The following is a 24,830-nucleotide window of genomic DNA, read 5'->3' on the forward strand; positions in this document are numbered from 1 at the left end:
TTAATCATAACTTCCTTGCTTTTGTACTCTATGCCTCTATTAATGAAGCCCAGGATCCCGTATGATTTTTTAACCACTTTCTCAACCTGCCCTACCACCTTCAATGATTTGTGCACATATACCCCCAGGTCGCTCTGTTCATGCACCCCCTTTCAAATTGTACCCTTTAGTTTATATTTCCTCTCCTTGTTCTTCCTACTAAAATGTAAGAAGAACTTCACACATTTCTGCGTTAAGTTTCATCTGCCACTTGTCCACCCATTCCACCAGCCTGTCTGTGTCCTCTTGAAGTCTATCATTATCCTCTTCACTGTTCACTATACTTCCAAGTTTTGTGTCATCTGCAAATTTTGAAATTGTGCCCTGTACACCCAAGTCCAAGTCATTAATATATATCCAGAAAAGCAGTGGTCCTAATACCGACCCTAGGGAACACCCTGTATACCTTCCTCCAGTCCGAAAAACAACCGTTCACCACTACTCTGTTTCCTGTTACTTAACTAATTTCACATCCATGTTGCCACTGTCCCTTTTATTCCATGGGCTTCAACTTTGCTGGCAAGCCTATTATGTGGCACTTTATCAAAGGCATTTTAGAAGTTCATGTGCACTACATCAACCGCATTGCCCTCATCAACCCTTTCTATTACCTCATCAAAAAACTCAATCAAGTTAGTTAAACAGAGTGCTGCGAGTTGGGTGAGTCAGGGAGCCTTAACTGGTTGCTAAAATCAAACTTTTGTTTGTTTCACATTTACTGCTTTTTTTAATTCTTTATTCAAGTACAACAGTACTTATACAACTCATCAATTACAAAGTAAATCCATTACATCCATTGACCACAATAAGAAAAGAATAAAGCCTTAAAAAAACAGCTTTATGGTTAACAATATAAATGCACTGATAAATTTTTACAAATAAATCAATAATATTTACAGTACAAACTACCACTATTTCAATAAACCAAGAAAAAAAACCCGTATCACGCCAGTCCTACTGGCATCGTTTACCCATTCAATCGTTCAATCATCCGCTCGTTCGTTCGCTCGAGCATAAGTTCCATTGTGCATGCATGCGTGTCATTTGTGTCTACGTGCGAGCATGCGTGCATTCGTTCGTCCATTCGTTCGGTCGAGCGTAAATTCCATTGTGCGTGCATTCGTATCATTTGTGTCTGCGGCGTGTGTTCACTCGAGCGTTCGTTCGATCCAGAACCCAGCCAAAGTACTCAGATTTCTTACCAATATAATTTATTTTATCTTTTTTCTCCTTCCTTTTAACTTTCCCCTGTTAACTTATTTTTCTCCCTTTTGTAAAACATATCATTTACTGGACAATAATCTCAAAGTAAATTCCACATAAACACTAATTAACATCACAATGTACAAAGCCTTATCAGAAATCAATTAAAGCTTCAACTAGACTGCTTTCAACCAGAAAACCAGAAACTGCTTCAACAAAACAAGTGAATACCAGTTCTACACCAGTCCTATCGGCAATCTAATAACTCCTCGTTTTCACTTGATACCGTCTAACCATGTAATGTCACAATCCTTGTCCGCGGTCCTCAGCTTTTCCACGGAAAAGAAAGCGAATCACTTTCTCAAATCCTGTAAAAAGACTGAATACTCAAATTTTCTTCTACTTGCTGTTATCGCTCACAGGACCCAACCATCAAAATACTCAGTATTCCTCGCCGATATTACTTTGTTTTGTCTTTTATCTTCCTTTTATTTTCCTTTTTTTCCCACTTTTATTCCGTTCTCTTTTCCCATCAGATGGAAACAGTCTGTCTTTCCTCCACCAAAATGGTGGCGCACAAACCCGATCCCATCACCGAAACAAAGCCTCACAGCTGCCACCAGATGGAGCACAGGTGGGGCCGCTGGAACTCATTCGGGCCCGAGAACGTTCTTCAACCTTAGAAACCGTACAGCATGCTCACCCACAGCATCTCCCGACTCCGCTTCTGCCGACCAGCCGCACCGCCCTGGGCCCCCTGCCTAGGGTCCTCCGTGCTGGGCTTCCCGCCTAGGACACTCTCCTTTGGGTCTTCCAGCCTGGGCCTTCTGCACTGGGCCCTCCGCACTGGCATTCCCCGCGAGCAGCCGGGGTGTGGTGCAGCCCGTTCACATAGCACCGAGCAGAGCTGAGCTGCTGAGAATCTCACAGCCTGTGTCTCTCTCTCTCCACATTTACTGTGACTGTCTACTGTTTAAAATCTAAATTTCCCAGCTTTAAGCAGGGTTATAAAGGGATATACAAGGCCTACAATTCAGAGCAGCTGAAGGCAGTTAATTAGGGAAACTAGATTAAGCTGGTTCTCCTGTAGCTGGGCTCAGCAAGTCTCCTTTGTTTCAGGGCCCAAAAAACAGGCTTTGAAGTGCGATTTTAAACTGAGTGCGGTTTCAACAGAGTGCTGCGAGTTGGGTGAGGAGTGGAAGGAGGAGCTCCCTTGCTTTGCCTTTGTTTTTCCTAACTTTTCACCCTGTAGGAACAGGCCAGTGTCGGGAGCAGCAGGAGAGTACAGTGAGTATTTAAACTTACTTTCGCGGGCTTTTTTTCAAAGGTTGGTCAATCTCGCAGACCGGCGGCGGCGTTCCACAGCCACGTCATGATTCAAAAAGTGACGCGGGCAAGAGGAAGCAGCTAATTGGGTGAGTACGGCCAGGTGAGTATTTATACTACTCTATAGTTTGACAGTTAAGGTTAATAGTTTATAAAGTTTAGAAGGTCTTAATTTTTGTGGTTATAGTTTATAAGGTCTCTGTTGTGTAGTGGGGAGTGCTAGTAAACAAGGGCCCTTGAGTATATCATTTAATTGTAGTGTAATTAGTGGCATTGATTTGATTTGATTTGATTTAAATTATAAAAGGGTAAGTCATGGCAGCATAGCTCAGCCCCGTGGCATGCTCCTCCTGCGCTATGTGGGAAATCAGGGACACTTCCTGTGTCCATGACGACCATGTGTGCGGGAAGTGTATCCAGCTGCAGCTACTGGCAGACCGCATTGCAGTGCTGGAGCTGCGAATGGATACATACTGGAGCTTTCGCGATGCTGAGGACGTCGTGGATATCACGTTTAATCAGTTGGTCACACCGCAGGTAAAGGCTGCACAGGCAGGAAGGGAATGGGTGACCGCCAGGCAGAGTAGTAGGCGCAGGCAGGTAGTGCAGGGGTCCCCTGTGGCCATCCCCCTCTCAAACAGATATACCATTTTGGATATTGTTGAGGGAGATAGCTTATCGGGGGAAAGCAGTAGCAGCCAACTTCCTGGCACCATGGGTGGTTCTGCTGCATAGGACGGGAGGAAAATGAGCAGGAGAGCTATAGTGATAGGGGATTCTATTGTAAGGGGAATAGATAGGCGTTTCTGCGGCCGCAAACGAGACTCCAGGATGGTATGTTGCCTCCCTGGTGCAAGGGTCAAGGATGTCTCGGAGCGGCTGCAGGGCATTCTGGAGGGGGAGGGTGAACAGACAGTTGTCGTGGTGCATATAGGTACCAATGATATAGGTAAAAACTGGGATGAGGTCCTAAAAGCTGAATATAGGGAGTTAGGAGGTAACTTAAAAAATAGGACCTCAAAGGTAGTAATCTCAGGATTGCTACCAGTGTCTTGTGCTAGTCCGAGTAGAAATAGAAGGATATTTCAGATGAATACGTGGCTAGAGGAATGGTGCAAGGGGGAGGGATTAAAATTCCTGGGACATTGGAACTGGTTCTGGAGGAGGTGGAGCCAGTACAAACTGGATGGTTTGCACCTAGGCAGGACCGGGAGCAATGTCCTAGGGGGAGTGTTTGCTAGTGCTGTTGGGGAGGGTTTAAACTAAAATGGCAGGGGTTTGGAAACCTGTGCAGGGAGACAGAGGAAAGGGAAGCAAGGATAGAAGCAAAAGACAGGAAGGAGAAAAGCAAAAGTGGCAGTCAGATAAATCAAGGGTGTAAATCAAACATGGCCACAGTAAATAATAATTCTAAAAGGTCTAAGAGTGTTAAAAAAACAAGCCTGAAAGCTTTGTGTCTTAATGCGAGGAGCATTCGCAATGAGGTGGATGAATTAGCTGCGCAAATAGATGTAAACAGATATGATATAATTGGGATTATGGAGACATGGCTCCAGGGTGACCAAGGCTGGGAATTCAATATCCAGGGGTATTCAATATTCAGGAAAGACAGGCAAAAAGGAAAAGGAGGTGGGGTAGCATTACTGCTTAAAGAGGAGATTAACACAATAGTAAGGAAGGATATTAGCTCTGATGATGTGGAATCTGTATGGGTAGAGCTGAGAAATACCAAGGGGCAGAAAACGTTAGTGGGAGTTGTATACACACCCCCAAACAGTAATGCTGAGGTTGGGGATGGCATTAAACGGGAAATTAGAGACGCGTGCAATAAGGGCACAGCAGTTATCATGGGTGACTTTAATCTACATATAGATTGGGCTAATCAAATTAGTAACAATACTGTGTATACGGGATGGTTTCCTGGACCAATATGTCGAGGAACAAACTAGAGATTAGGCCATCTCATTATGTAATGAGAAAGGATTAATTAGCAATCTTGTTGTAGAAGGCCCCTTGGGGCAGAGCGATCATAATATGATAGAATTCTTCATTAAGATGGAGAGCGAAGTATTTGACTCAGAGACTAGGGTCCTGAATTTAAATAAAGGAAACTATGAAGGTATGAGGCACGAGTTGGCTAGGGTGGATTGGGGAACGTTACTTAAAGGGTTGATGGTGGATAGGCAATGGCAAACATTTAAAGATCGCAGGGATGAACTACAGAATTTGTTCATCCCTGTTTGGCATAAAAATAAAACAAAAAAGGTGACTCAACCGTGGCTAACAAGGGAAATTAGGGATAGCATAAGATCCAAGGAGAGGACATATAAATTTGCCAGAAAATGCAGAAAACCTGAGGACTGGGAGTAGTTTAGGATTCAGCAAAGGAGGACAAAGGGATTAATTAAGAGAGGGAAAATAGAATATGAGAGTAAGCTTGTAGGGAACATAAAAACTGACTGTAAAAGCTTCTATAGATATGTGAAGAGAAAAAGATTGGTGAAGTCAAGCGTAGGTCCCTTGAAGTCAGAATCAGGGGAATTTATAATAGGGAACAAAGAAATGGCAGACCAGTTAAATATATACTTTGGTTCTGTCTTCACAAAGGAGGACACAAATAACCTCCCAGAGATGTCGGGGAACATAGGGTCTAATGAGAGGGAGGAACTGAATTAAATCAGTATTTGTAGGGAAATGGTATTAGGGAAATTGACGGGATTGAAGGCCGATAAATCCCCAGGGCCTGATAATCTACATCCTAGGGTACTTAAGGAAGTGGCCGTAGAAATAGTAGATGCATTGCAGGTCATCTTCCAAAATTCTATAGACTCTGAAACAGTTCCCATGGATTGGAGGGTAGGTAATGTAACCCCACTATTGAAAAAAGGTGGTAGAGAGAAAATGGAGAATTATAGACGGCTAAGCCTGACATCGGTAGTGGGGAAAATGCTAGAGTCCATTATAAAAGATGGCAGGAGGCCGCTGCCCACCGAATATCGGAAAGCATGGAGGGATGTGGCAAACAGGGTCATGTCGAACAGCGTGGTTGGCAGGACACCAACTCAGTGCCGGAAAAAATTCAACGACTTCACTCGGGTTGTCAGGGTAAGTACCCTTTCCAGTATTCTCCTCATCCCTGCATGTGCAGCTCACTTTATGGCCAAAGGGGCCTGAAAGCCCTAATGGCCAGCCCTCATCCAGCAGCTATGGGACTGTCATGAAAAGCACTTGCGCATTCAGGACTTTAGACACTGTCAGGGCTATTCGACCATGGGAGGCAGTGCGGGCAAGATCAGGGCTTGACACTGTACTTAGAGGCTGTCCTTTCCCTTGCAGGCCAAGCTGGCGCATAACAGAAGACAGCAGCGACAGACCGGGGGAGGCCGTCCTGACCTGAAACAGCTGAGTGACTTTGAGCAGCGAGTGGAGCGGATCATGGCAGGCTGGCTGAGTGGCCCTGTCGCCACTGGAGATGCTGACCCTGTTCTGGGCACCAATGGTAAGGTCATCACCTTTTTAACCTCTCCCTTTCCACTTGCGCCTCACACCAGCATCCTTTGCCACTATCGAACCAATGCAGTGCACAGCAGCAATCATGCCTCCCTCGCTGCCGCCCTGTCCTCACTCTAAAGCAACTCTTGTGCCTCCCTGCTTTCAGATGGTGACTCGCCAGGTGAGGAGGCGGCCCCTCAAGCTGGCACTATGTCCGAGTCAGACATAGAGGAGGAGGAAGAGGAAGCCAGCCCATCAGGGACACCCTCAGCCGAGGCAGCCCATGGCCATGATGGTGACACGTCTTCCCTGGAGGGGAGCAGGGGGGAAGGGTCAGAGGATAGTGAAGCTCCGGGGACCAGCGGGCTGCAGCAATGCGGGAGGGGTGGGGAATCTCGGCGGCCTTCTCCCCGGAGGGTGAGTGCGGCCTCCAGTCCTGCTATGGTGAGCGCAGAGGAGGTGTGACTCCTAGCGGAAATGGGCGCCCAGGCTGAGCGCAGGCACACTGAGCTCATGGCTGCAGTGGCAAGGATGCCTGACTCCATAGAGTCACTGGCAAGGAGTGTGCAGGAATTCGGGGCAGCACAGGCCAGGAGTCTGCAACAATTCAGTGCAGCACAGGCCAGGAGTCTGCAACAATTCAATGCAGCACAGGCCAGGAGTCTGCAGGACGTCGCGGCAGCACAGGCTAGGAGTCAGCAGGACTTCGCTGCTTCACAGGCGGCTTCTAGCCAAGTGCTCAGTCGTGCCGTGCATTCACTGGCTGCTGTCATGCAGACACAGACCAGGGCCACACGGGCACTAACTGCTGCCACACTCGCTGGATCGGCCAGGCAACGCCGGGGCACTCGCCGTGCCGCAGCAGCCCAGCAGTCTGTGCCTCAGCAGATTGCTGCGCATGCTGCAGTGCTGGCCCGTGCGCGTGCCAATGTATCAGCCGACCAGGGAGTGCCTGTGATCTGTCAGGTTGGCAGCATTCCTGCAGCCAACACTGTCACTCCTCCATTGCAGCTGCCACCAGCTGTTAGACAGACTGCTGCCGCCCAAGCAGAGTTGGAGCAGTCAGCAGCCTACCCCTCCAGGCCCAGAGCTGGTCCTGGCCGACCCCCAAGGGCATCTGCCGTCTCACCATCTGACCCTCAGCAGCCTTCCCCCAGCCTTGCTGCAGCCACTGGGGTCCCATTGAGGAGGAGCTGCAGGACGGGTAGGGGCCAGTCACGGAAGCGAAACGGATCACCCTCGCAGGGGAAAAAGTAGAAGGTGTGGCCAAATGTTTTGTTTTATATATAAAGGCCGAGACTGTTGTATTTGTTTCATATTTAAAGGCCGAGACTGGTGTATTTGTTTCATATATAAAGGCCGAGACTGGTGTATTTGTTTCATATATAAAGGCCGAGACTGGTGTATTTGTTTCATATATAAAGGCCGAGACTGGTATATTTGTTTCATACATAAAGGCCGAGACTGGTGTATTTGTTTCATATATAAAGGCCGAGACTGGTGTATTTGTTTTATATTTAAAGGTCGAGACTGGTATATTTGTTTTACTTATAAAGGCCGAGACTGGTGTATTTGTGTTTTGGGGGGGGGGGCTTTCTCTCCATTAGTTTGTCATGTGGGAAGGGCACAGAGGTATCACAGTAAAAAAATTTCTTAAATCGCACTGTCCATGCTTTCTTTTGGAAGTCCTGGTTGCCCTGCTCGGCTGAGAGCTTGTGGAGCGGCTACATTCATCATCTGCCATTGGCACGAGCCATTCCCTGAGAGGGGGCCTAGAACCGACTTGCAATAAGCCGCCGACGGGCGGCCCTTGCACTTTCTGCCTCCCTCCTGTGCTGGTCCTCCTCCTCCTCTGGTGGTCCTCCAATGTCTGCTGGCAGTGGCTGAGTCCTGCGGATAGCCAGGTTGTGCAGCATGCAGCACACAACAACGAAATGGGAGACTCGCTCAGGCGAGTACTGTAGGGCTTCCCCGGAACGATCCAGACAGCAGAACCGTTGCTTCAGCACACCGATTGTTTGCTCAATGATGTTCCTGGTTGCTTGATGGCTGTCATTGTATCCCTCTTCAGCAGGGGTGCTGGGTGCACGGAGCGGGGTCATCAGCCAGGTGCACAAAGGATAGCCTTTGTCCCCGAGAAGCCATCCTCGTGGGTGAGGCTGGGCCTCGAACATGTCTGGCGCAGGATGAAGGCATCGTGGCTGCTGCCTGGAAAGCGGGCATTGACAGCTAGGATGAGCTGCCTGTGGTCACACACCAACTGCACGTTGAGCGAATGGTAGCCCTTCCGGTTGCGGTAATCCTCGGCATTCTCTAGAGGTGCCCGCAAAGCCACATGCATGCAGTCAATGGCGCCCTGCACCATGGGGAAGCCCGCTAATGCTGCAAAGCCCATTGCACGCTCTTGTCAACGGTCATGGGGAAGGAGATGAACTGACGTCTCCTTCTGAAAAGGGCATTGGTCACCTGGTGGATGCAGCAATGTACCGCGAACTGGGAGATGTTGGAAATGTCCCCACTAGCGGATTGGAAGGAGCCGGTGGCATAGAAGTTGAGAGCCACCGTCACCTTCACTGCCACCGACAGAGACGTCCTGCTCCTCAGCTGTGGCTGCAGATCTCCGCGAAGCAGGTGGCAGATCTGTGACCACCGCCCTTCTGAATCGCAGCATCCGAACACACTGCTTCTCAGACATGTTCAGATATGAGAACTGCTGGCGGTATACCCTGGGTGGGTAAGGCCTCCTGTGCCGACGCCTGTTGGCCCTTCTCCGTCTGGCCATGACTGGCACTCTCTCACGGCGTCTCTGAGCCCTTTAAATGCAATGGAGAAGCCCAACGTTTCCACCCATTGGAAACATATAATGGGGGCTGCAATCAATGCTATGACACTGAAGTTGAAGACAAGTGCAAAGCTGTGGCCTGAAGCCACAAGTACCTGTGCGAGTGTTGAGCCAAACCAGAAAGCTCTCTACCTTTGCCTCTCTCCAAAGATCCATCTCTCACAAAGAAGGAGTGGTGCAAAATGGCTGCCATTTATACTGCAGGAGGAGTCCCCTTTAATTAGCGCCCCCCATGCCCCGCAGCGACTGGGAACCGTTCCCCTCTACCAGTCGCTAGTGGCGCCAGGCGCACAATAGTCCGGCGCCACTGAATTTCCAGTTCGGGCGCACAAAGGGCGTTGCACCACGAAATGTCGTCAGCTGCGCGTGCAAAGGTTTTGCGCCGCCGCTAAATCTTAACTGAAGTTCGCGAGAGGCGCAGAGCGTGCCGCGCCCGGGCGCTAGCCGCTTAGCGCCCCACTTCTCCTCCTAAGGCGCTAGCGGCTGGCGCAAACAACTGAATTTCTAGGCCTAGATGTAATATCTCCAAGTTTGCAGATGGCACAAAGCTGGGTGGGTGTGTGTGCATGCTGTGAGGAGGATGCCGAGAAACTCCAGTATGATTTGGACAGGTTGGGTGATTGGGCAGATGCATGGCAGATGCAGTATAATGTGGATAAATGCGAGGTTATCCACTTTGATGGCAAAAACAGGAAGGCAGATTATTATCTGAATGGCAATAGATTGGGAAAAGGGGAAATGCAACAGGACTTGGGTGTCCTTGTGCACCAGTCGCTGAAGGTAAGCATGCAGGTGCAGCAGGCGGTTAAGAAGGCAAATGGTATGTTGGCCTTCATAGTGAGAGGATTCGAGTACAGGAGCAAGGATGTCTTGCTGCATTTGTACAGGGCCTTGGTGAGACCACACCTTGAGTATTGTGTGCAGTTTTGGTCGCCTTATCTCAGGAAGGATGCTCTTGCCATGGAGGGAGTGCAGCGAAGATTCACCAGACTGATACCTGGGATGGCAGGAATGACGTATGAAGAGAGATTGGGTCGATTGGGCTTGTATTCGCTAGAGTTTAGAAGAATGAGAAGGGATCTCATTGAAACTTATAAAATTCTAACAGGACTAGACAGACTAGATGCAGGAAGGATGCTCCCGATGGCGGTGGAGTCCAGAACCAGGGGTCACAGTCTAAGGATAAGGGGTAAGCCATTTATGACTGAGATGAGGAGGAATTTCTTCATCTAGATAGTGGTGAACCTGTGGAATTCTCTACCACAGAAGGCCATTGAGGCCAATTCATTAAATATATTCAAGAAGGAGTTGGATATATTTCTTAAGGCTAAAGGGATCAAGGGATATTGGGGAAAGCAGGGACAGGGTACTGAATTTGGATGATCAGCCATGATCTCATTAAATGGCGGAACAGGCTTGAGGGGCCGAATGGCATACTCCTGCTCCTATCTTCTATGTTTCTATGATTTGCCTTTAACAAATCTGTGCTGACTTTCCTTAATTAATCCCAACTTGTCCAAGTGACTGTTAATTTTGCATACTATAATAATGCGTACAATAAGGTAACAAAATTCCTTAAAGAAAATATTTTTTACCTTCTGAACAGATACTTCATGTTCTCCTCAAATTTGACTAAGACTGTGGGAGGCGTTGGCCACGTCACGCTCTTTCCATAGTCACTCATGCTCCGTACATTCTGGAAACGCCTCATTACCTCTATGAGATATGCCTTGACCTTGAATGTCTTGTAATAACTCATGATTGCGTAGACAGCTCTCATGCCCCGGCAACGTTTCCTAGCAAGCGCTCCCCTCCAGATCTGTTGAGGAAAACATGTGAATCAACTCGCTGAATGTGAATTCTTAGCATTTCATTGCATGTGCTTTATTCACAAATCAAGTATCGTTGAAGGGTTGAGCAGACATTGGCCTTTCATCTCTGGCACCAGGTTTCAAATCCACCTCTGATGAATGGGATGCAAGTTTCTTCTTTCTGCCATTTGTGTACAGTGAATCTCAGTCTCAAGTGGGCACGAGTCCCCAGCACCAAAACTGCAGTTACTTTATCACTAATTAGCGATGTCACTCAGGAGCATCACTGAATGGCAGGTGACAAATGGAAAAGTGATGTCCTACAACACCATTATTGCTGAGGTTGCAGCTGAGAGACATTAGAGGGATCTAGCCAGGGAATGTTTGATGGGCAGTGTAGGGGGGGACCTTTACTCTGTACCTAACCCGTGCTGTACCTGCCCTGGGAGTGTTTGCTGGGACAATGCAGAGGGAGATTTACTCTGTATCTAACTTGTGCTGTACCTACCCTGGGAGCTTTTGCTGGGACAATGCAGAGGGAGTCAATGGAAATAAAAATTGTGAGAGATGTAAAACAGGCTGCCGACTCGCTATCACCCATTTTACATTATCACACAAAGTCAAGAGCTACCCCATGTCTCCATGTTTAAAGCCCAAGTGATTTTTCTCACTAACATATACCATAAAAAATAGTTCCGACTGGTGTTTATGTTTTTTGCTATGGGTGTTAACCCAGTTATTTTAACCTGGTTATTTTAACCTGGTTAACCCCACGCTAACAAAACACACAGAGAAATTTAGTCCGAGCACATTCAGTACTCATATGAGAACAGCATTGATTGGAAGACATCCCCCATATTTGGAAAAGGAGTCGTTCGCTGCAGAGACTGCTCGATGAATCCTCTGTGGAATTCATGCTCGAGCTTCAGCTGCTTGATTAAGAATGTTTCTATGAATAATTAATTAAAAATTAATAAATCACTGTGAACAGCTGCATCTGAAGCTTCCAGGTTTTAAAACATTGTAGCTGTCTCTCTCTTGCTGAAGTTCAATTGCTCTGTGTTCTATTTTTATCTCACAGGTCGACACCTTTATATTACATTCCTGTCTGCACTATTTTGTCATGGTCGTTAATCTGTCTATATTAAGCACACAGAGGAAATGAAGTCCCTTTGGTGTCTGGGAGGTGTAAGGGAAACCAAAGTGAATCACAACAGGCACTTCAACATGTATGCCTGACACTAGTTTGAAGCTGTGCAGTCTCACAACACGCATTACATTTGCTGAGGCTGGGTCGCTGCGAACTGTATAGTTCAATTTGGGTGTGAAGTCACCAGAAACATGTCTAGCCAAAAAATAGCATAAGACCACTTCCAGGAGGGGTTTGCACCTGCGCCAGAATACCGGCTGCCCACTGTGAAGCCGTGTTTAAAAAGCTCTCGGGCAGTAGCATAGGAATTCTGAGAAATGGGGAAACTAGGGCATGATTCTAGTGTGGAGGAAGCAGAATACACTGGGTTTCCATACAGACACACGCAAAAATATTTGTCTGTATATGTATATTTGTGTATCTGTATATTTGGCTGCTTATATATGTGTCTGTATTTTTGTGCGTGTCTGTATTTTTGCGCGTGTCTGTATTTTTGCGCGTGTCTGTATTTTTGCGCGTGTCTGTATTTTTGCGCGTGTCTGTATTTTTGCGCGTGTCTGTATTTTTGCGCGTGTCTGTATTTTTGTGCGTGTCTGTATTTTTGTGCGTGTCTGTATTTTTGTGCGTGTCTGTATTTTTGTGCGTGTCTGTATTTTTGTGCGTGTCTGTATTTTTGTGCGTGTCTGTATTTTTGTGCGTGTCTGTATTTTTGTGCGTGTCTGTATTTTTGTGCGTGTCTGTATTTTTGTGCGTCTGTATTTTTGTGCGTCTGTATTTTTGTGCGTGTCTGTATTTTTGTGCGTGTCTGTATTTTTGCGCGCGCCCGTACTTTTGCGCGCGCCCGTACTTTTGCGCGCGCCCGTATTTTTGCGCGTGTCTGCCCGTGTCTGTATTTTTGCCCGTGTCTTGTATTTTTGTGTGTCTGTATATCCGCATGCCTGTAAATGTGCCTGTATACTAGTGTGCCAGTCTGTGTATGCGCGTGCCTGTAAATGTGCCTGTATACCTGTGTGCCAGTCTGTGTATGCGCGTGCCTGTAAATGTGCCTGTATACCTGTGTGCCAGTCTGTGTATGCGCGTGCCTGTAAATGTGCCTGTATACCTGTGTGCCAGTCTGTGTATGCGCGTGCCTGTAAACTAGTGTTCCAGTCTGTGTATGCGCGTGCCTGTAAATGTGCCTGTATACTTGTGTGCCAGTCTGTGTATGCGCGTGCCTGTAAATGTGCCTGTATACCTGTGTGCCAGTCTGTGTATGCGCGTGCCTGTAAATGTGCCTGTATACTAGTGTGCCAGTCTGTGTATGCGCGTGCCTGTAAACTAGTGTGCCAGTCTGTGTATGCGCGTGCCTGTAAATGTGCCTGTATCCTTGTGTGCCAGTCTGTGTATGCGCGTGCCTGTAAATGTGCCTGTATACTTGTGTGCCAGTTTGTGTATGCGCGTGCCTGTAAATGTGCCTGTATACTAGTGTGCCAGTCTGTGTATGCGTGTGCCTGTAAATGTGCCTGTATACTAGTGTGCCAGTCTGTGTCTGCGCGTGCCTGTAAATGTGCCTGTATACCTGTGTGCCAGTCTGTGTATGCGCGTGCCTGTAAATGTGCCTGTATACCTGTGTGCCAGTCTGTGTATGCGCGTGCCTGTAAATGTGCCTGTATACCTGTGTGCCAGTCTGTGTATGCGCGTGCCTGTAATTGTGCCTGTATACCTGTGTGCCAGTCTGTGTATGCGCATGCCTGTATACCTGTGTGCCAGTCTGTGTATGCGCGTGCCTGTAAATGTGCCTGTATACTTGTGTGCCAGTCTGTGTATGCGCGTGTCTGTAAATGTGCCTGTATACCTGTGTGCCAGTCTGTGTATGCGCGTGCCTGTAAATGTGCCTGTATACCTGTGTGCCAGTCTGTGTATGCGCGTGCCTGTAAATGTGCCTATATACCTGTGTGCCAGTCTGTGTATGCGCGTGCCTGTAAATGTGCCTGTATACTTGTGTGCCAGTCTGTGTATGCGCGTGCCTGTAAATGTGCCTGTATACCTGTGTGCCAGTCTGTGTATGCGCGTGCCTGTAAATGTGCCTGTATACTTGTGTGCCAGTCTGTGTATGCGCGTGTCTGTAAATGTGCCTGTATACCTGTGTGCCAGTCTGTGTATGCGCGTGCCTGTAAATGTGCCTGTATACCTGTGTGCCAGTCTGTGTATGCGCGTGCCTGTAAATGTGCCTGTATACTTGTGTGCCAGTCTGTGTATGCGCGTGTCTGTAAATGTGCCTGTATACCTGTGTGCCAGTCTGTGTATGCGCATGCCTGTAAATTTCTAATTTTCCAATTATTATTCAGGTTATTTGGCTGCCTTTGTTTCTGTGCTCCAATTTCTAAAATGGGAGGAATCTAATAATTTCAAACCCTCCTCCCTAGGGCCAGATAAATGGCATCTCTATAAAAGAACCGGACATTTATCAAACCTGGCACGTTGAGGCCAAGGCTCTGAAAGTAGGCCAGACACCTTCATGTGATCTACAGAGAGCCGACGATGAGGGACGGCTTCGTGGACCTAGATCCCCTCCCCATTAATCACTGAAAGTTGCAGTGTCTACGGAACAAAATCATTCTTCGGAAAGGCAGCGAGCAAATCTGAGGGCTTTTAAGGAGTGTATCGGAAATGCAGAACATTGAAACAGTGACGGGGACTTGGTGCTGCTCTATCTGCAGACAGTGACTAAATTTTTCAGACGTAAAATCAGGTCAACCCTTTAAAAGGGAAATGAATTCAATTGCATGTCCCCTTAACAGCAGTGATGTAAAGAGATCTGCATATACTAACTTCAGGTCTGATACCTTTGCAGTACTGAGGGAGTGCTGCAATGTTGGAGGTACCGTCTTTTAGTTAAGACGTTAAATCGAGGCCCCGTTGCCCTCGCAAGTGGACGTAAAAGATCCCTTGGCACTATTCGAACAAGAGCATTGGAGTCCAGCCTCCTAATCATTTCCGACATTACAACAGTGACTACACTTCAAAAAGTACTTCATTGGCTGTGAAGCACTTTGGGGTGTCCTGAAGTCGAGAAAGGCACTATATAAATGCAAGTTCTTTCTTAGCTTCACTACAGGAAACAATGTGCCTCGATTAGCTCTGCCAATTCCTTTCATAATCTTGAGAACTTCAATTAAGTCACCTCACAAACTCCTCTTTTCCAATAAACAGAACCAATTTTGAGGGATGTTAGTACTTGGGAATGGACATTGGAACCGGTTCTGGGGGAGGTGGGACCAGTTCAAACCAGATGGTTTGCACCTGGGCAGGGCCGGGACCGATGGCCTAGGGGGAGTGTTTGCTAGTGCTCTGGGGGAGGGTTTAAACTAAAATGGCAGGGGTTTGGAACCTGAGCAGGGGGACACAGGAAAGGGAAACAAGGACAAAAGCAAAAGATAGGAAGGAGAAAAACAAAAGTGGCAGTCAGAGAAATCAACGGTTTAAATCAAACATGGCCACAGTAAATAATAACTCTAATAGGTCTAAGAGCGTTAAAAAAACAAGCCTGAAGGCTTTGAGTCTTAATGCGAGGAGCATTCGTAATAAGGTGGATGAATTAGCTGCGCAAATAGAGGTAAACGAATATGATTTGATTGGGATTACGGAAACATGGCTCCAGGGTGGCTAAGGCTGGGAACTCAACATCCAGGGGTATTCAATATTCAGGAAAGATAGGCAAAAAGGAAAGGGAGGTGGGGTAGCACTGCTGGTTAAAGAAGGGATTAACACAATTGTAAGGAAGGCTATTAGCTCTGATGATGTGGAATCTGTATGGTAGAACTAAGAAACACCAAGGGGCAGAAAACGTTAGTGGGAGTGGTATATAGACTTCCAAACATTAATGCGGAGGTTGGGGATGGCATTAAAAGGGAAATTAGAGAAGCGTGCAATAAGGGCACAGCAGTCATCATGGGTGACTTTAATCTACATATAGATTGGACTAACCAAATTAGTAACAATACTGTGGAGGAGGAATTCCTGGAGTGTTTACGGGATGGTTTCCTGGACCAATATGTCGAGGAACCAACTAGAGAACAGGCCATCTTAGACTGGGTATTATGTAACGAGCAGGGATTAATTAGCAATCTTGTTGTATGAGGCCCCTTGGATCGGAGCGATCATAATATGATAGAATTCTTCATTAAGATGGAGAACGAAGTAGTCGACTCAGAGACTAGGGTCCTAAATTTAAATAAAGGAAACTATGAAGGTCTGAGGCGCGAGTTGGATAGGATTGATTGGGGAATGTCACTCAAAGGGTTGACGGTGGATAGGCAATGGCAAACATTCAAAGACCGAATGGATGAACTACAGAAGTTATTCATCCCAGTTTGGCATAAAAATAAAACAAAAAGGTGACTCAACCGTGGCTAACAAGGGAAATTAGGGATAGCATAAGATCCAAGTAGAGGACATATAAATTGGCCAGAAAAAGCATTAACCTGAGGATTGGGAGCAGTTTAGGATTCAACAAAGGAGGACAAAGGGATTAATTAAGAAAGGGAAAATAGAATATGAGAGTAAGCTTGTAGGGAACATAAAAACTGACTGTAAAAGCTTCTATAGATACATGAAGAGAAAAAGATTGGTGAAATCAAGCGTAGGTCCCTTGAAGTCAGAATCAGGGGAATTTATAATGGGGAACAAAGAAATGGCAGGCCAGTTAAATACATACTTTGGTTCTGTCTTCACAAAGGAGGACACAAATAACCTCCCAGAGATGTCAGGGAACATAGGGTCTAATGAGAGGGAGGAACTGAATTAAATCAGTATTTATAGGGAAATGGTGTTAGGGAAATTGATGGGATTGAAGGCCGATAAATCCCCAGGGCCTGATAATCTACATCCTTGGGTACTTAAGGAAGTGGCCCTAGAAATAGTAGATGCATTGCAGGTCATCTTCCAAAATTCTATAGACTCTGAAACAGTTCCCATGGATTGGAGGGTAGGTAATGTAACCCCACTATTGAAAAAAGGTGGTAGAGAGAAAATGGAGAATTATAAACGGCTAAGCCTGACATCGGTAGTGGGGAAAATGCTAGAGTCCATTATAAAAGATGTAATAGCAGAGCACTTGGAAAACAGTGACAGGATCGGACAAAGTCAACATGGATTTACAAAAGGTAAATCATGCTTGACTAATATACTGGAATTTTTTGAGGATGTAACTGGTACAATAGATAAGGGAGAACCAGTGGATGTGTTGTATTTGGACTTTCAGAAGGCTTTCGATAAGGTCCCGCATAAGAGATTAGCATGCAAAGTTAAAGCACATGGGATTGGGAGTAAGGTACTGACTTGGATAGAGAACTGGTTGGTAGACAGGAAGCAAAGAGTTGGAATAAACGGGTCTTTTTCCGAATGGCAGGCAGTGACTAGTGGGGTACCGCAGGGATCAGTGCTAGCACCCCAGTTATTCACAATGTATATTAATGATCTAGACGAGGGAACTAGGGCCTAGAAATTCAGTATAGCCACGTTTGGGGCGCTACAGCATGGCGTTCGCTAACTTTTGCGCCCGGCGCAACTTAGCGCCACCTTCGCCGATATTCAGTTGCATTGCCCCAAGAGGTTGCTGCTGCGCTAAAGCAGGCGATGCACGAGTATCATTAGGCGCTAGGCCGGCGATCCGGGGCGCAAACACCGAAGGCGGGCGCAGCGCAGGTGCGGCGAGTTGCTCATGGAGGGCAGACAGTCAGGCGCCGGTCAGCACTTAAAGGGGGAGGGTGGAATTGTTTGGCTGCCATGCCCTGCACACTGCAGCCCTAAGGCAATGCCTGAACACTGCTTCTGGAACAGCTCCACGCCCAGGAGAATGGAGAAGGCCAGGGAGAGAGCGCAGCGCTTCGGCGAGGGTGACCTGAGGCTGCTGGTTGGCGCAGTGGACCGCAGGCGCCATATCCTCTTCCCTGAGGGTGGCAGGAGGCCGCTGCCCGCTGAATATCGGAAAGCATGGAGGGATGTGGCAAACAGGGTCACGTCCAACAGCGTGGTTGGCAGGACACCAACCAGTGCCGGAAAAAATTCAATGACCTCACTCGGGTTGTCAGGGTGAGTACCCTCTCCAGTATCCTCCTCATCCCTGCATGTGCACCTCACTTTATGGCCAAAGGGGCCTGAAAGCCCTAATGGCCAGCCCTCATCCAGCAGCTATGGGACTGTCATGAAAAGCACTTGCGCATTCAGGACTTTAGACACTGTCAGGGCTATTCGACCATGGGAGGCAGTGCGGGCAAGATCAGGGCTTGACACTGTCAGGGCTAATCGACCATGGGAGGCAGTGCGGGCAAGATCAGGGCTTGATACTGTACTTAGAGGCTGTCCTTTCTCTTGCAGGCTAAGCTGGCGCATAACAGAAAGACAGCAGCGACAGACCGGGGAGACCGTCCTGACCTGAAACAGCTGAGTGACCTTGAGCAGCGAGTGGAACGGATCATGGCAGGCTGGCTGAATGGCCCCGTCGCCACTGGAGATGCTGACCCTGTTCTGGGCACCAATGGTAAGGTCATCACCTTTTTGACCTCTCCCTTTCCACTTGCACCTCACACCAGCATCCTTTGCCACTATCGAACCAATGCAGTGCACAGCAGCACTCGTGCCTCCCTCGCTGCCGCCCTGTCCTCACTCTAAAGCAACTCTTGTGCCTCCCTGCTTTCAGATGGTGACTCGCCAGGTGAGGAGGCGGCCCCTCAAGCTGGCACTGTGTCCGAGTCAGACATAGAGGAGGAGGAAGAGGAAGCCAGCCCATCAGGGACACCCTCAGCCAAGGCAGCCCATGGCCATGATGGTGACACGTCTTCCCTGGAGGGGAGCAGGGGGGAAGGGTTGGAGGATAGTGAAGCTCCGGGGACTAGCGGGCTGCAGCCATGCAGGAGGGGTGGGGAAGCTCGGCGGCCTTCTCCCCGGAGGGCGAGTGCGGCCTCCAGTCCTGCTATGGTGAGCGCAGAGGAGGTGCGACTCCGAGCGGAAATGGGCGCCCAGGCTGAGCGCAGGCACACTGAGCTCATGGCTGCAGTGGCAAGGATGCCTGACTCCAGAGAGTCACTGGCAAGGAGTGTGCAGGAATTCGGGGCAGCACAGGCCAGGAGTCTGCAACAATTCAATGCAGCACAGGCCAGGAGTCTGCAGGACGCCGCGGCAGCACAGGCTAGGAGTCAGCAGGACTTCGCTGCTTCACAGGCGGCTTCTAGCCAAGTGCTCAGTCATGCCGTGCATTCACTGGCTGCTGTCATGCAGACACAGACCAGGGCCACACGGGCACTAACTGCTGCCACACTCGCTGGATCGGCCAGGCATCGCCGGGGCACTCGCTGTGCTGCAGCAGCCCAGCAGTCTGTGCCTCAGCAGATTGCTGCGCATGCTGCAGTGCTGGCCCGCGCGCGTGCCAATGTATCAGCCGACCAGGGAGTGCCTGTGATCTGTCAGGTTGGCAGCATTCCTGCAGCCAACACTGTCACTCCTCCATTGCAGCTGCCACCAGCTGTTGGACAGACTGCTGCCGCCCAAGCAGAGTTGGAGCAGTCAGCAGCCGGTCCCTCCAGGCCCAGAGCTGGTCCAGGCCGACCCCCAAGGGCATCTGCCGTCTCACCATCTGACCCTCAGCAGCCTTCCCCCAGCCTTGCTGCAGCCACTGGGGTCCCATTAAGGAGGAGCTGCAGGGAAGGTAGGGGCCAGTCACGGAAGCGAAACGGATCACCCTCGCAGGGGAAAAAGTAGAAGGTGTGGCCAAATGTTTTGTTTTATATATAAAGGCCGAGACTGGTGTATTTGTTTCATATTTAAAGGCCGAGACTGCTGTATTTGTTTTATATTTAAAGGCCGAGACTGGTATATTTGTTTTACTTATAAAGGCCGAGACTGGTGTATTTGTTTTATATTTAAAGGCCGAGACTGGTGTATTTGTGTTTTTGCGGTGGGGGGGGGGGGGTTTCTCTCCATTAATTTGTCATGTGGGAAGGGCACAGAGGTATCACATTAAAAAAAATTCTTAAATCGCACTGTCCATGCTTTCTTTTGGAAGTCCTGGTTGTCCAGCTCGGCTGAGGGCTTGTGGAGCGGCTACATTCATCTACTGCCATTGGCATGAGCCATTCCCTGAGAGGGGGCCTAGAACCGACTTGCAATAAGCTGCCGACGGGCGTCCCTTGCACTTTCTGCCTCTCTCCTGTGCTGGTCCTCCTCCTCCTCTGGTGGTCCTCCAATGTCTGCTGGCAGTGGCTGAGTCCTGCGGATAGCCAGGTTGTGCAGCATGCAGCACACAACAATGAAATGGGAGACTCGCTCAGGCGAGTACTGTAGGGCTCCCCCGGAACGATCCAGACAGCGGAACCGTTGCTTCAGCACACCGATTGTTTGCTCAATTATGTTCCTGGTTGCTTGATGGCTGTCATTGTATCCCTCTTCAGCAGGGGTGCTGGGTGCACGGAGCGGGGTTATCAGCCAGGTGCACAAAGGATAGCCTTTGTCCCCGAGAAGCCATCCTCGTGGGTGAGGCTGGGCCTCGAACATGTCTGCCACAGAAGTCTGGCGCAGGATGAAGGCATCGTGGCTGCTGCCTGGAAAGTGGGCATTGACAGCTAGGATGAGCTGCCTGTGGTCACACACCAACTGCACGTTGAGCGAATGGTAGCCCTTCCGGTTGCGGTAATCCTCGGCATTCTCTAGAGGTGCCCGCAAAGCCACATGCGTGCAGTCAATGGCGCCCTGCACCATGGGGAAGCCCGCTAATGCTGCAAAGCCCATTGCATGTTCTTACTGCTTGTCAACGGTCATGGGGAAGGAGATGAACTGACGTCTCCTTCTGAAAAGGGCATTGGTCACCTGGCGGATGCAGCAATGTACCGCGAACTGGGAGATGTTGGAAATGTCCCCACTAGTGGATTGGAAGGAGCCGGTGGCATAGAAGTTGAGAGCCTTCGTCACTAAATCTTAACTGAAGTTCACGAGAGGCGCAGATCGCGCAGCGCCCGGGCACTAGCCGCTTAGCGCCCCACTTCTCCTCCTCCTAAGGCGCTAGCGGCTGGTGCAAACAACTGAATTTCTAGGCCTAGATGTAATATCTCCAAGTTTGCAGATGGCACAAAGCTGGGTGGGCGTGTGTGCTGTGAGGAGGATGCCGAGAAACTCCAGTATGATTTGGACAGGTTGGGTGATTGGGCAGATGCAGTATAATGTGGATAAATGCGAGGTTATCCACTTTGGTGGCAAAAACAGGAAGGCAGATTATTATCTGAATGTAAATAGATTGGGAGAAGGGGATGTGCAACGAGACCTGGGTGTCCTTGTGCACCAGTCGCTGAAAGTAAGCATGCAGGTGCAGCAGGCGGTTAAGAAGGCAAATGGTATGCTGGCCTTCGTAGCGAGAGGGTTTGAGTACAGGAACAAGGATGTCTTGCTGCAGTTATACAGGGCTTTGGTGAGACAACATCTTGAGTATTGTGTGCAGTTTTGGTCGCCTTATCTGAGGAAGGATGTTCTTGCCATGGAAGGAGTTCAGCGAAGATTCACCAGACTGATACCTGGGATGGCAGGAATGATGTATGAGGAGAGATTGGGTCAATTGGGCTTGTACTCGCTGGAGTTTAGAAGAATGAGAAGGGATCTCATTGAAATGTATAAAATTCTGACAGGACTGGACAGACTAGATGCAGGAAGGATGTTCCCGATGGTCGGGGAGTTCAGAATCAGGGGTCACAGTCTAAGGATAAGTGGTAGGCCATTTAGGACAGAAATGAGGAGGAATTTCTTCACCCAGAGAGTGGTGAACCTGTGGAATTCTCTACCACAGAAGGCAGTAGAGGCCAATTCATTAAAGATATTCAAGAAGGAGTTGGATATATTTCTTAAGGCTAAAGGGATCAAGGGGTATGGGGAGAAAGCAGGGACCGGGTACTGAATTTAGATGATCAGCCATGATCGCATTTGTAGTGTATGTGCTTTAAGTCAGAACTACTTTTTACAGCTCCTGTATACTGCAGTACCGGCAGTAACCACACCGCAGCTGTGCGCATGCCTCTGTACTCCAGTCTAGAGATGACCCTCCTCCAGTAAAGACCTGTTGTTTGTTTATGTACAGCATCCGTGTAATTCTTTATCCACTGAACCATGGATCTAACAGTGGCGACGAGTGTTGATGCGAATCTACCTGCAACATTAAACAAAAAAAAAGTAAAAAAAATAGTCGAGTCCAGGAACACGGGCGTCGACTGCGAGCAACCGCCCAGCGGTCAGGCAGAGATCCAACTTCGCTGGGGAGGCTGTGGAGAGCTGGGCTTGGTTCCCCAGCCACAACGAGCAGTAAGAGACCGACGACAGATCCTGAGCAGACCCTTCCGGAGCAGCAGCGGCTGGAGCCGACCGACGGCAGAGAGAGAGAGCCAGGCAGCGTCGATGGGGTAAGAAAGAGGATGAAGAGAGCAGGGCGCAGCTGGGGATTGATCACCGAGCAGCGTCGAGGAAAAATACTGCAAACCGGAGAGAGAGAGGGTAAGAAACAGCCGGGTTCTAGACTGAGCGGCGTCGACAAATATCAAGAGAAGAACGCGCAGAGCACAGCCAGGGATCACGGGCTGATCAGGGTCCGCGGGACGAAGCAAGGGGAGATGCCATTGAGCCGCGGAGAAGCAGGGAGAGCGCGGGAGATGCCATTGAGCCGCGGAGAAGAAGGAAGAGCGCGGGAGACGCCATTTTGCAAAGCCACAGCGGAGAAGACGGGCGAGCGCGGGAAGGAAGGAAAGCGCGGGAGATGCCATTTTGTGCCAGCGGAGAAGAAGGGGAAGCGCGGGAGGCGCCATTGGGGATAGTTAATGCACAACCAAGGATGCCAAAGAGTGGCAGTATCTCTACGTTCGACAATGAAGTCGAAGATTGGGCAACATATGTGGAACGTATTGAGATGTACTGCAGGGCAAATGAAGTGCCAGATGCAGGGTCATCCAGACTCGAGTCGACATTGGCTTGTTCTCTCTACACAGATGCGGCCGGACCTGCTGTGATTTCCAGCCAAAAAAAATGTTTTTTGTCTGTTTTTTTGTTTTTCATACAGACCCCAGCATCTGCAATATTTGACCCCTTGTGACCCCACCTCATTGTTCTTTGATGTAATGTTTCCCTGACTGACCTGTTTGGACACCATTCACACCTTTGACTGTTGTGATTATCTCTCTGCCGAGGTGTGACAAATGGCAGTTGGAAAGGTTACCTGTAAACATCTGACATGATTCTCTGACTATATAAGCTGTGTCTTTATGCATTTCTCCACTTCACCTGAAGAAGGAGCAGCGCTCCGAAAGCTTGTGATTTCAAATAAAGCTGTTGGACTATAATCTGGTGTTGTGTGATTTCTTACAGATGCTAATAAAGCATTGGTTCTGTTAAACTCCATGGGTGCAAAAACGTATGGGTTACTGCGAAATCTAATAACCCCAGAGAAGCCGGTAAACAAGGATTTTGGAAGCATAGTAGAAATCCTACAGGACCACTTAAGCCCCATACCGCTGCTGATAGCAGAACGATTTAAGTTCCATAAAAGGAACCAACACAAAGACGAAAGCAATGCTGAGTACCTAACGGAACTGCGCAAGCTATCGAAATACTGCCAGTTTGGAGCGGGACTAGCAGACATGTTAAGGGACAAGTTTGTGTGTGGGCTACAAAGTGAAGGAACCCAGAAACAGCTTCTATCAGAAAAGGACCGTACGCTGGACAAAGCTTTCAATATGGCAGTATCACACGAAGCAGCCGCAAGGGGCGCTGCAGAGATACAACGGAGACCGCAAGAATACGGCACCAATGAAATGACCTATGGAACAGGGAAGTGCTATTGCTGCAGCAGAACAACACATGACCAGAAAGATTGTTGGTTCAAGGACCAAGTGTGCAGACAGTGTGGGAAAGCAGGACACATAGCAAGAGCCTGCAGGTCTGGGAAGAAAACCAACAGTAAGAAATCTCCACAGGAGAAGTACAAAAAGGTACACCAGGTGATGGACAGTGGTTCAGATGAACAGAAAAGTGACACAGACTCCGGAAGCAAGGAGCTGGGTTGTCTGAAACTACATAATGTAACCGAAATAGAGGATCACCAGACTATCTGGGTTACACTCAAGATAGACGGAGTCCAAGTGGAAATGGAATTGGACACAGGGTCAGCTCTAACAGTCATAAATCAAAGAGACTACAAGCAGCTATTTTCACACATACCCTTGAAAGCTACAGAGGTTGTCTTGAAGACGTATACGGGGCAAAAGTCTACCCCAAAGGAAAAATAAGGGTGAAAGTGACATATAAAGGTCAGGAAATACCTAAAATGGATATATATGTATTGCCAAATGGAGGACCACCACTGCTAGGACGTGAGTGGATCCAGAAAATACATTTAGATTGGCATTCCATACAGGCACTGAAGGTGGAGGCCAAAAAGGATGACAACGTCACACCTGGACGACTGTCAAAAATGCTAACTGACGCAAAAGAAGTGTTCCAGGAGGGACTAGGAACACTAAAAGGAATAACAGCAACAATTAAAATGGAGGATAATGCAAGCCCAAAATTTCTGAAGGCCAGACCAGTGCCTTATGCGATCAGACCAGCGGTTGAAGCAGAGCTGGAAGGGTTGGAACGTTCAGGAGTACTGTCCAAAGTGGACTGGAGCGAGTGGGCTACACCCATCGTCCCTGTAATGAAGAGGTCATTGAATAATACGCCTGGGGAACCAAAGAAGATCCGCATCTGTGGGGATTTTAAGGCGACAGTGAACCCAGTCCTTCACACGGTGCAATATCCGCTTCCACGAATTGAGGATATTTTCGCCTCGCTATCTGCTGGTAAACGCTTCACCAAAATTGATCTAGCCCAGGCGTACTTGCAAATGGAGGTAGAAGAAGCTTCGAAACATTACCTTACGAGGTAAAGGTCTCTATCAATACAACCGGCTGGTGTTTGGAGT

The 24,830-nt window shown here is 48.5% G+C and overlaps 1 protein-coding gene across 1 annotated transcript in view; it reads right to left on the reverse strand.

The window, feature by feature from the left end:
* Nucleotides 1-24,830, reverse strand: part of LOC147114683 (unconventional myosin-Id-like) — a 193,865-nt gene that overhangs the window by 57,716 nt on the left and 111,319 nt on the right. Inside the window, exon 17 of the mRNA XM_085992531.1 lies at nucleotides 10,498-10,721. Coding sequence (XP_085848657.1) covers nucleotides 10,498-10,721 — 224 coding nt within the window. The remainder of the gene's footprint in view (nucleotides 1-10,497; nucleotides 10,722-24,830) is intronic.

Source organism: Somniosus microcephalus, chromosome 7 (genome assembly GCF_052327205.1).
Source record: "Somniosus microcephalus isolate GS21.2 chromosome 7, FLI_Smic_1.0, whole genome shotgun sequence".
NCBI lineage: Eukaryota > Metazoa > Chordata > Chondrichthyes > Squaliformes > Somniosidae > Somniosus > Somniosus microcephalus.